The sequence below is a fragment of the Clupea harengus genome, chromosome 4 (assembly GCF_900700415.2).
Source record: "Clupea harengus chromosome 4, Ch_v2.0.2, whole genome shotgun sequence".
In the NCBI taxonomy this organism is placed as follows: Eukaryota; Metazoa; Chordata; class Actinopteri; order Clupeiformes; family Clupeidae; genus Clupea; species Clupea harengus.
This window is the reverse complement of record NC_045155.1, coordinates 27807585-27819940: the sequence shown is the minus strand read 5'-3', so window position 1 is coordinate 27819940 and position 12356 is coordinate 27807585. Positions and strand designations below refer to the sequence as shown.

Here is a 12356-nt window from a genome sequence, read left to right as displayed (position 1 = left end):
TGTTTGTGTGTGTGGAGGGTGGGGGGTGTGTGTGTGTGTGTGTGTGTGTGTGTGTATGTGTGGAGGGTGGGGTGTGTGTGTGTGTGTGTGTGTGTGTGGAGGGTGGGGTGTGTGGAGGGTGTGGGGTGTGTGTGTGTGTGTGTGCAGGACTGTGTCATATTTGGACCGGGGCCCACTTGTCATGACTGGAACACATAGGTCATTTTCACAAAAATGAAAAACGTTCCTCAGACTTACAGTAGGAAGGCTCTCCGAGTAAAGTCCGAGTGGAAGGCTTACACAACACTAAGAGTGGTGGTTGTGTTCGTGTAAAGTCCGAGTAGAGGCCTTACACAGAGTGGTGGTTTTCTCCATGCTGCAAGTGGCTTCCTTTGCCATACTTGGTAATCAGGGAAGTTTCAGTGGCCTGTCTTAGGATCCCGCTGTGTGTGTGTGTGTGTGTGTGTGTGTGTGTGTGTGTGTATGGACAGCTGATGCCAGGAGAAATCGTACTTCCAGCAGGGAACAACCACAGTAACATGAGCTGGAGAGGGGATGGGTTGGAGTTTTTGTCCCCCTTTTCTTTCTGTTTCTCTCTCTCCTCTCTTGAAAGCGAAAGCTGTGGGACGCACCCTGTGGTCTGAAGTAACGAGGGAACGCACACACACACACACACACACACACACACACACACACATACACACACACAAGCACTGCGAGTCTTTGGGAGAAGTGGATGTTTCAGCGTAGCGCAGAGAGAAGCCGTCCTTTTTTTGTTGTTGTGTGTGTGTGTGCGACGTATTCCACGCTTGTCTCCCGGTGGCCGGGACTTTATTCCCCCAGGAATGTCGCACGTCTCAGCCAGCGATGTCACCGCCGTCTGGAATCTGATGTGGAAGTACTGCATTTCTGTCAGGACTATCAGGTAGGCACTCGTCTTACTGCAGACGCAGGCCAGACGCAGGCCAGACGCAGGCCTTTAGAGTTAGATATAAAGGGGAGATGATCAGTTCTTAGATCTGTCTGTCTGATGCTCACCTCTGTTCTCCTATGTTTTCTAGTATACTCGGTTCTTCTCTGTTCTCTAGTATACTCTGTTCTCTAGTATACTCTGTTCTTCTCTGTTCTCTAGTATATTCTGTTCTGTGGAACAACAATTTGACAATTGAGTGCTTTTGGTCAGTTTTGACAAAAATGTTTTATCGTAAGATCCAACACAGTTTGATACACAACATGATGCTATGGATCCAAAGAGAGCACTTTGTCCACCTCCCCTAAGCTGTACTGTGTCATTCATCCCAGGGCGATTCATTACAGTGTTGTTCCATTTGCTAAACTATTCCATATCCTATTAGCTACCTGGACAGAGCACAAGTGCCCTCTATACCGGCCCTGATGTAACTGTGAACAGATCTCCCTGCCAGCTTGCTAAGTTTGAGCCAAACATCTCCAAGCTGACAATGCTATTATCGAGACATTCCTGAGGCATACCACCGACATACTTGAACACTGCCTGAAGGCCCCACCTGTGTTTGTTTTCTGTGCGAGTGGTCAGCAGCTTCTCTCGGTGAGTGGGAGCCGTGTCTCATAACAATCTCCAGAGGAACAGCAAAGCTTTTCCAGGTGTTTCCTTTCTGTTACTCGAGATGGGGCCTGTTTTTGATAGCATTCTTAGGAGGTGGGTACTGTACTGTACGATGCTGCTGGAATTTTTGGCCTGTAAGATAGCTGTGGCGATAGCGCGCGCGCGCGCGCGCGCGCGCGTGTGTGTGTGTGTGTGTGTGTGTGTGTGTGTGTGTGTGTGTGTGTGTGTGTGTGTGTGTGTGTGTGTGTGTGTGTCTGTGTGTGTGTGTGTCTGTGTGTGTGTGTGTCTGTGTGTGTGTGTGTCTGTGTGTGTGTGTGTCTGTGTGTGTGTGTGGCGATAGCACGGGCTGACATGTACAGCTTTATGGCCCAGTGACACAGCAGCGTCAGGGTAACGTGATCCGAGCCAGCGCTCAGCTGAGACGCACAGACAGAGAGAGAGAGAAGGGGCGAGAGAGAGAGAGAGATAGAGCGAGACGGAGACAGAGATGGAGACAGAGAGAGAATGACAAAGAGAGGGGCATCATTTATTTACCCCGTGCATCTGGAGGCAGCCTTCGGTGCTCACACATCTCGGCTCAGAGTCACGACCAGAGTGCTGTTAGTTTAGCGCCTGTCCTCAGAGTGACGTGCAAAGGCAGGTACCGGCTGGTGAAGACGAGGCCCTGTCACTAAAGCTTTGAGTGCGGGGGCAGGTGGGGTCTCACCTGGGGCTCCAGGTCTGGAGCACAGCTCACCTCTCCTCAGAGTGACGTGCAGAGGCAGGTACCGGCTGGCTGGTGAAGACGAGACCCTTGAGCAGACGAGAGCTGTGAGTGTGGGGGCAGGTGGGGTCGCGTCGTTGTCTCACCTGGGGCACAGCTCACCTAGCAGCAGGTCAACAGCACACCTGACCTCCCCGAGTGAAGAACTCTCCGTATAGTTCCGGTGCTTCACGCCTGACGTCAGTCTCGTGTCTGAGGCAGGTGTCTAAGAAGCCAACCTGTAGACCAGAAGGGAATCTGACACTCTGACCTGTTCTCAGCGGGCTGATCTAATCGGGACCGTACATCTGAACAGGGTGAGACACCAACCTCGTTCGGGCACAGACTGTTTTGGAGCCGTGTTTAAAAGTCTAGTAGTCTGAACTGCCAAATAGTTTGTTTTTTACCCGTCCTTTCTGGAGAAAGACACACATGAGTATTAGAAAAGCTGGATTGGCAGTAGGAGAAGGAATTCCACTTTGGTGAGTGAGAGAACTAGTGTGGTAATGTTTGGTGAGTGAGAGGAGTAGTGTGGTAATGTTTGGTGAGTGAGAGGAGTAGTGTGGTAATGTTTGGTGTGGTAATGTTTGGTGAGTGAGAGGAGTAGTGTGGTAATGTTTGGTGTGGTAATGTTTGGTGAGTGAGAGGAGTAGTGTGGTAATATTTAGTAAATGAGAGGAGTAGTGTGGTAATGTTTAGTGAGTAGGAGGAGTAGTGTGGTAATGTTTGGTGTGGTAATGTTTGGTGAGTGAGAGGAGTAGTGATGTAATGTTTAGTAAATGAGAGGAATAGTGTGGTAATGTTTGGTGAGTGAGAGGAATAGTGTGGTAATGTTTGGTGAGTGAGAGGACTAGTGTGGTAATGTTTGGTGAGTGAGAGGAGTAGTGTGGTAATATTTAGTAAATGAGAGGAGTAGTGTGGTAATGTTTAGTGAGTAGGAGGAGTAGTGTGGTAATGTTTGGACGAGGCGGTTGTTCTGAATGTTCTGAGTTGAATAATTCCATTACTGGAGCCTGAGAGGTTTTGGAAAGAGTCCGACTTGGAAAGAGTCCGTCCTACATGCTGTCAGCACTTTTGCCATTTTGTTATTTCTTTTCTTCCACTTGCACATCGCACAGTAATAGCACATCCCATTAGTATTCATCATTGACTCTTGTGCTCTATCTAAAATGTCACCAAGGACTTGCTGATCTGTAGCTGATCTTTGCATAATCAGCTTTAGATGATACTTGTTGTGATAAATGTCATATATGTGTGCTGTTGGTTGATTATACATTACTGAAGTTCCCCAGAGAAGAGCTTAAGGATCCCACAGAGATAAATGGCTTTATGTAACATAATCGGAGGACTGTCCAAATGTTTCCAGAGCTGTGCTCAATGCAGCCTGGTGCAAAATGTAAAGCCTACATACAGTATACGCAGCCATTTTGTATCCTTCAGTTAGGAAGGGGGTTGCGCAACCTTTCCTGAGTTTACACATTAAGATAGGAGGGTAAATGGCTGATAATGTCATATTGATTTCTTCTGACCTTTCGACCTTGAGCGGAGAGAGCTTGAATGGTATGATGATGACTGTGCCTTTTGTGTTTGAACTGAGGAGTCTGACACTGAGGGTGAAAAACCTAATCATCTGGAGAGGGTGATCGTTATGACAACACAGCAGAAGTCTTCTTCTTTCTGTTCCTAACAGTGGCGATGTTCTTCTCGGTGGAGATGACCTTCTCAGTGGCGATGTCCTTCTCGGTGATGGTTCTCTCAAACCATTCTTTTTGCTTCTTCTGTTCCTCTGTGCTCACAGTAAAGAGGTTCTTCTCAGTGATGATTCTCTCAAACCATTCCCTTTTGTTGACTTGTCTCGGAGACACCCAAAGGTCACATCCGCAGCTGTCTCTACTGCAGTTTGAAGAGAGAGGAACGTGCAGTCTACCCTAAGTGAGAGATGTACAAGTGCTGACTGTTGTTAACATACCACAATTAGTTCAAGGACAATAAACTCTGAATAAAGTTGCGCAGTACTTCTAAGAGACGGCATAGTAACGTCACTGCTTCCAGACGTTGGATGTGTTATGTGGCTAATTCTTAGGTAAGTAAACCTCTCAGGAATGGTTCATTGAAGTCTGTTTTAAAGGTAAACATTAAGTGAGGCTCTCTTCTCAGTGTGTGGGGGGTGTGAGGTCAGAAACGACAGCTTGTGCTACATTGGACTTATATAAGCATAGGAGGGAGGAGGAGAGGGGGAGAGAGGGAGGAGAGAAAATGAGCGAGCGAGAGAGAGAGCAAAAGAGGGATTGGGAGAGGGGGAGAGAATCAGAGTAGAGATGAGAGGATAAGAAAGTGGGAGAGAGAGATGGAGAACATGAGAATGAGAGGTACTAGAGAGAGAATGACAGGAGGGAGAAGGAGAGAGAGAGAAAGGGAGGGAGAGAGAACGAGAGAAAGAGAGGGAGGGAGGGAGGGAGGGAGGAAAGGCTCCCTGTGAGTGTGATGAGCTCATGTTGCAGTACTGCAGCGCTCATTTGTATTTGTGTTCACCCTCCATCCTGCTTTGTGCTTCTCTCTCTCTCGCTCTCACACACGCACACACACACACATGCACACACACACACACACACCAATTTGTGTCTCTCCTCTCCTCTCAACTCCCCTCTCCTCTCTCTGTTCTCTATCCTCTTTCCTCTCTCTCTCTCTCATCTCTCTCTCTCTCTCTCTCTCTCTCTCTCTCTCTCTCTCTCTCTGTCCTCCTCACGCTGTGTATAATTAGCCTAAAATCTGGGTTCCTCTCCACCAATGGCTCTCAGTCACACGTTTGCTGTCGCCTCTGGCAGCCGCTTCACTGCAGATCTGGGCACTGGCTTCACTGCTCCACCAGGGGATTGGAAAATGATGAACATGGCAATGCACCGTGTGTGTGTGTGTGTATGTTTGTGTTTGTGTGTGTGTGTGTGTGTGTGTTTGTCTGATGCAGGCTGTGTGTGCAGTGTCTATGTTAGATCAACACTGTCTGTGCACTTTTGCCTATGCGTCTCTGTGTGCACACTGTGTCTGTGTGTGTGTGTGTGTGTGTGTGTGTGTGTGCACGCACATCTGTTCTGCAGCCTTTCTAGCTCTGTCAGAAATCTCTACATGGACACAGTGCAGGTTGGCAGTCAGTTATGTGATGACTTCTCTGCGCCACTGCGTGTGTGTGCGTGTGTGTGTGTGTGTGTGTGTGTGTGTGTGTGTGTGTGTGTGTGTGTGTGTGTGCGCGTGTGTGCGTGTGGTAGGGGCTGAGAGTGGAGCCATTACACATTTATGGCAGATTTGTATTTTTTACCGAGCAGATAATGAAACTGAAGAGCGAGCGGAAGACAGAAGAGTCGTTATTCTTTGGCCAGCGCTCCGTCTCAGCTCCAGACAGGACGATCATATTCACAGGAAGAAAAAGAAACCCTCCCTTCAGCTATCAGTAACTGATAAACAGCCCTGACTGACTCTCCAATCAGTCTACTTCCTCTCGAATGTGTGACTGTCTCTGATTAACTCCAACTCTCCACTCTCCATTAGTCACCCCTCCTCCCCAGCAGTGTCCTCCGGTGAGGCCCGTGTCTGTTTGACTCAGCCTGGGCTACGCTGATTATGTATTAAACTGGCGACTGAGTTATGCTTAATCAACAGACCGTAACGAATATAGTGGTGTATCTGTATCTGACAAGGTTTCCTTAGAAACTGCTGACCCTGGAGATGATCCTGGCTGACTGGTCGGAAAGCGCCATTGTGCAGCGCCGTGAAAACTAGGGGAGTGTTCATAATTTCATTTAACTTTATATATTAAATTTAATGATGACAGCTGTTCAATAACACTTTTGGGAAATACACCCCTGGGCAATCATGACAGCTGTCTGTGGCTCAGTGTTATAGCTAATATACTGTATGGGCTAATAATCTGCTCTGTCTAATCTATGGGCTAATCATCTATTCTGTTTTATCTATGGGCTAATAATCTATTCAGTGAAATCTATGGATTTATAATCTATTCTGTCTAATCTATGGGATAATAACCTACTCTGTCTAATCTATGGGCTATAATCAGTGGGACGGTTGATCTGCACCCACCCAAGGAGTGATATTCTGGGCCAGATCCACTCCTCATTCAGCTGGTATCTGGGACTTTGCTGCAAAGTGGGTTTAGGCCCTGCACTGTAAAGTCTGCTAGGCCTGGACACACACATAGGGACTGCACTGTGAAGTGTTATAGGCCAGGACACACACATAGGGAGGGACTGCTCTATAAAGTCTGCTAGGCCAGGACACACACATAGGGACTGCACTGTGAAGTGTGCTAGGCCAGGACACACACATAGGGACTGCACTGTGAAGTGTGCTAGGCCAGGACACACACATAGGGACTGCACTGTGAAGTCTGCTAGGCCAGGACACACACATAGGGACTGCTCTATAAAGTCTGCTAGGCCAGGACACACACATAGGGACTGCACTGTGAAGTCTGCTAGGCCAGGACACACATTGGGACTGCACTGTAAAGTCTGCTAGGCCAGGACACACACATTGGGTGGAAAGGGTGTGAGTAGAAATGACAGGGCTGACACGGAGGCTGACACGGAGCGGAGGAAAGCGGTCATTAAGACCGGTCATTAAAACCGGCTCAAAGGGACTTTGTGAACCTTTTAAAAGTGAACCTTTTAACCATGCTTTCAGCTCGGCGTATACAGCCTCTATACGCCTTTTCTCCCTTCTCTGAGCTTCCCAGCCATAGGCACTGCCTTGGGACTCAACAGTGCCAGTAGCTGAGTGGCAATTAGTTTTGCTTTCTGCATTTGTTTGATGTTGTTTTGCGTAGAGGATGATCCACATTGACGGCACGCTCGTTCTCTAGATCTAGAACACTTCTGCGTTCTTCCTCCTTCCTCCTGTAATCATCGCAGGCTGGCTGTTTGAGCTGCCTCTTGATGCTGTGAGAACAGTAAAGGTATGTTGCATCTACACACCAGGCATATAGCAGCCTATAGGATAAGCACCCCACAAGAGACACCAGGAGACAGTAATGCACTCTCTAACGATCTGTTGCTTCAGGCCACGGCTTCAACACTGTCTTTGGTGTCACAGCGAGCGCAGACAGACATGAGGGTGTTTGGAGTGTGTGATGTGTGATGAACTGTCTCTGGTGTGTGTGTGTGATGTTCTGTCTCTGGTGTGTGTGGTGTGTGTGTGTGTGTGTGTGTGTGATGTTCCTGTCACTGGTGTGTGTGGTGTGTGTGTGTGATGCTCTGTCTCTGGTGTGTGTGGTGTGTGATGATCTGTCTCTGGTGTGTGTGGTGTGTGTTTGTGATGTTCTGTCTCTGGTGTGTGTGGTGTGTGATGATCTGTCTCTGGTGTGTGTGTTTGATGTTCTCTGTCTGGTGTGTGTGGTGTGTGTATCATGTTCTGTCTCTGGTGTGTGTGGTGTGTGTATGTGTGTGTGTGTGTGTGTTCTGTCTCTGGTGTGTGTGTGTGTGATGTTCTGTCACTGGTGTGTGTGGTGTGTGTGTGTGATGTTCTGTCACTGGTGTGTGTGGTGTGTGTGTGTGTTCTGTCTCTGGTGTGTGTGTGTGTGTGTGATGTTCTGTCACTGGTGTGTGTGGTGTGTGTGTGTGATGTTCTGTCACTGGTGTGTGTGGTGTGTGTGTGTGTGATGCTCTGTCTCTGGTGTGTGTGGTGTGTGTGTGTGTTCTGTCACTGGTGTGTGTGGTGTGTGTGTGTGTGTGTTCTGTCTCTGGTGTGTGTGTGTGATGTTCTGTCACTGGTGTGTGTGGTGTGTGTGTGTGATGTTCTGTCTCAGGTGTGTGTGGTGTGTGTGTGATGTCACTCAGCCCAGTCCACCTGCTCCAGACAGGGCTAATGGATTCTCCTGAGTAACTGTGGGATTCAGGCTCTGTCTCCCACTCTATCTATCAATCTTTTCTTCTCCCTCTCTCTCTCTCTCTCTCTCCCTATCTCTATCTCCCTCTCCTTCAGTCTCGCTGTATGTCTTCCTCTCTCTCTCTTCTCTCCTTTCTCTCTCTCTCTCTCACTCTCTTTCCTCTGTCTGTATGTCTCCTTATATCTCTTTTTCCTCTCTCTCTTCTCTCTTTCTCTCTCTTTTTCCACTCTTTCCATTTACAGAAGTGTAAGAGCTCTGAACTAGAATGCCTGGAAGAACCGTAAAATCAATGGTGTATTTTTTTTCCCTTTACGACCGCGGCACTTTTCTGCTTAATAAATGTGAAATTTACGGCTCTCATTTGGACATTTCTAATGTATTAACTATTCGCCTGTCAGCATGGGAATGGATTATCTTATGAAAATGAACTAAATATTTTGCAGGTTTTGGCGCTGGCACTTATCCTGTCAAAGGGGATTCAATTGTGATGGACTTGCTCCCCCTAATGGTAGAGTTGAGGGAAAAAATCCTTTTCATGAGAGGAAGATTCTAACATTATAACCATTTAAAAAAGAAAATGGTTTTCTTTTCTCCAGCGGTCTCTCTGTTCAGGCCGGGGAGGACTGGTTCATGTCCCTCTGCATGTGTGAGTCCTCAGGTGGTGATCTGATCAGTACAGGTCTGGAACCCTGAAAGCCGATCGGGCCATTCATGATTTAGTGTGTGCGGCTCGCGGCTCAGGGCTCGCTATTGTCAAGCAGGGATCTGTTCGGTCCTGGCACCACCACAATTTCCCTCAGGCATACTGAAGGGGCAGCCTGAGTATTTAAAGTCCACACTGGACCCCAGGGTCACACCAGGGGCTCTCCTTAGGGGGGGTTGGGATGCTGCTTCTGTGTGTCACTGAAGCCTCGAGACGCTCCCAGTGCTGGAGGGATTTGAAATCATGAAATCAGATATAGGTTGAAGGGGATTTGAAATCATGAAATCATATATAGGTTGAAGGGGATTTGAAATCATATGTAGGTTGAAGGGGATTTGAAATCATGAAATCATATATAGGTTGAACGGGATTTTTCTTCCTTGTAGCTGCGTGTTTATTTGTCTTTAGCATCAGCACCTACTTTATTCAATTGTATTATTACTTTATACATATTTATGTGACATTTGGTGATTTTGTACAAGTTCATCATTGGCAAATAATGGGTGAGTCAGTTCGACATTTTCCATGATCTCAAGCAGTATTTTCATTAAGCTGATTCATTAGAAATTGATTATGTGTCTGTGTGGAATGACACACTCCTGTCGTAAAGTTTTACTGCCTGGTGCTAATGGTTTGGTCCAGTCAATACCCAGACCATTAATTTTTGTGCGGTCTGCCCAACAGCTTCAGTTTCATGCTTGCCTGGGTCGGCGTTCATCCATGTTTAGTGACCTGTGTGTGCAGTATGCACTGTTTTAGCAGATGTCCTGCTCAGCAACTCTCTTTCTCTCTTTTTCTTACTCTCTATCTTTCTCTCTGTCCTGCTCACCAGCTCTCTCTCTCTTTCTCTCTCTCGCTCTCTCCCTCTCTCTCTTGCTTTCTCTCCCTCTGTCTGTCTCTGTCTCTCTCTCTCTCTGTCTCTGCCTCTGTCTCTGCCTCTGTCTCTGTCTCTGTCTCTGTCTCTTTCTTTACCACCCACTCTCTCAATTCAATCCAATTCAGTTAAACTCAAAGTAGCTTTAATGGCATGACTTATAGTATAATGTTGGCATGGAATGAAACCGTAACAACGACGAAGATTGATACCGATGAAGATTGTAATGGCACCATCTAATCAAAAACACATATAAAATGCTTCCTTTCGATCTTCTTTCTTTCTTTCCTACAAACATATCTCCCGATATTGTGAAATCTCCGGCCTGTTTTAAGTTGTTGTTAACCTGTAGCCAAACAACTCCTAGCTGTTTATTTGTTTACATTCCTCTCGTGTGGGTTAGTGAGACGAGCCACCGAAGGAGAATGAGTCACTTCCTCTGGGGACATCCAAACACTTCACCAGCAAGCACTCCCTCACTCACTACCTTTAAACAGTACATGTTGTACTTCGTGCCTTACACTAACATTTACACCTGTTTTAGGAACCTTTCTTGATTAGAATAAGGCACCTGTTGTTTTACGAATGGTAATCATGTAAAAGGCAGTGACGTCGTTCTTAGTGTTGTATTACTGCTAACTATGTAGAGCCATGATATCGTGCCACTGTGCTGGAAGACATTTGGGGCAGTTCTGTTTTTCACATGAAAACACACACACACACACACACACACACACACACACACACACACACACACACACTACAGCACTTCTGAATATCGTTGAATATAACTTCAATTCTGATCAAATGCATGTGAGTGATTTAAATCCAACTCCAGTTGCTTCCCGTGAAACAATGCCAAACCAACAAAATATACAAATACACTCATCAGGCAGGTAGAGCAGAAGTTGTGCTGTGCTATACTGAGCTGTGCTATACTGTACTATACTGTGCTGTGCTGTGCTATTCTGTGCTGTGCTGTGCTGTGCTGTGCTGTGCTGTGCTGTGCTGGATTGGACAGTTCCACGGGCCGCTCTGGCCACAGCTGTGGAGCAGGTGTGCCTGGCAGAGGGCTCCTTTGACCCACAACATCGGGCTCACCGCCAGCCTTTTACCAGCCCTCTGCCAGCCCTCTGCCAGCCCTCTGCCAGTCACCACCAGCCCTCTGCCAGCTCTCTCCCGGTCTCCACCGGAGGCCCTACCCACCTGTGTTTTAAACCGTTTTAAATCTATGGGATGGACAGCACATTGTGTGACTCAGTATTAACTACTTACTAACCGAGAGTGAGGTCATGCTGGGAAATATCAAACTGAAGCTAGGTTTGATATTTCCCGGCCATGACCGAACGGTCGAGGTTAGTAAGTTGTTCATTATATGGCATTTTTCGCTCCTTTCATTTTGTAAATGAAAATACATACTAATTGTATATAGAAAACATGTCGTTTTGTTCAGCTTTTGTTCAGCTCTCAAGTCTCACGACACAATGTGTTTCAGGTGTTGCGTAGCAACCAATTACTTGCTAACTTCTAAGTTAAAGTTAAAAGTTAAAACTGCTAAGTTAAAATGATCAATAGAAAACGAACAACACGGCTCAGCTAAAATGGCTTTAATTTACTGTAAAGAAACAACATAAGTTATTCAAACTATAGTTTCTAGTCTTCATCATCACTTCCAATAACAAATCTTCGCTTCTTCTGAATTTCTTCATGGCTGTTGATGTTTTCATTTTCGTCTGGATAGTAAAACTCAGACTGATCACTTTGGCTCATTTAAAAAAAATTCGTCAGAGGGCAATACGGATCCGTATTGACCGGTGAGGAGGGCAATACGCGGCTGGCATGACTACGCATTAGCCAATCAGAACGCTCGTACTGTCATTGCCATATAATAATAATATATAAATATGTCTAGGCCTCCATGGAAAGCCTGTCTCTGACTGCTTGGCTGCTGAGGTGTATGGGTTGCATACCCTCCCGCTGCGATCACAGATCATGGCTGCCACTGGAGAGAAACAGTGCTGCATTGACCGTGCTAACAGTGTTTTATTTTATTTGATTTCCTACAAAAGCGTACCAGTACTCTCTACCTTAAAGGCCATTTAGTGCAGCCCTGAAAGAGAGTCTGTCATAGCTGGACTGGACCCACCCAGAGACACACACACACACACACACACACACACACACACACACAGACACACACACACACACACACACACACCCCCACCCACCCAGAGATACCCTGACATCCTGTCACCAGTGTTATCCTACAGCCACACAGACTGTCTGTTCCCAGGGCTGGAACAGAACTCTGCTTTCCTTTTCGTATTCCTCAAGTTGCTGACATATTGGTCACTGCGTCACCGGCTGGAGCATGCCAGTGATGTGGCAGGGTAAGGGTGGTGGGAAGGTGGAGGTTTTCTCTCTCTCTCTCTCTCTCTCTTTCTCTCTCTCACCCTCTCTCTCTCTCTCTCTCTCTTCTTCTCCCTCTCTCTCTCCTTCACTCTCTCTCTCCCTCTCTCTCTCTCTCTCTTTATTTCTCTCTCTCCCTCTCTTTCTCTCTCTCTCCCTCTCTCTCTC

The 12356-nt window shown here is 47.0% G+C and overlaps 1 protein-coding gene across 6 annotated transcripts in view; it reads left to right on the top strand.

The window, feature by feature from the left end:
• The window catches only part of LOC105900114 (IQ motif and SEC7 domain-containing protein 1-like), a 115600-nt gene that overhangs the window by 46348 nt on the left and 56896 nt on the right, over window positions 1-12356 (top strand). Inside the window, exon 1 of one of the 6 annotated variants that reach the window (XM_031566916.2) lies at window positions 470-904. The exons of the other annotated variants lie outside the window; for them this stretch is intronic. Coding sequence (XP_031422776.1) covers window positions 825-904 — 80 coding nt within the window. The 5' untranslated portion in view covers window positions 470-824. Of the gene's footprint in view, window positions 1-469; window positions 905-12356 lie in introns of those variants that run through there. 6 annotated transcript variants of the gene reach the window in all.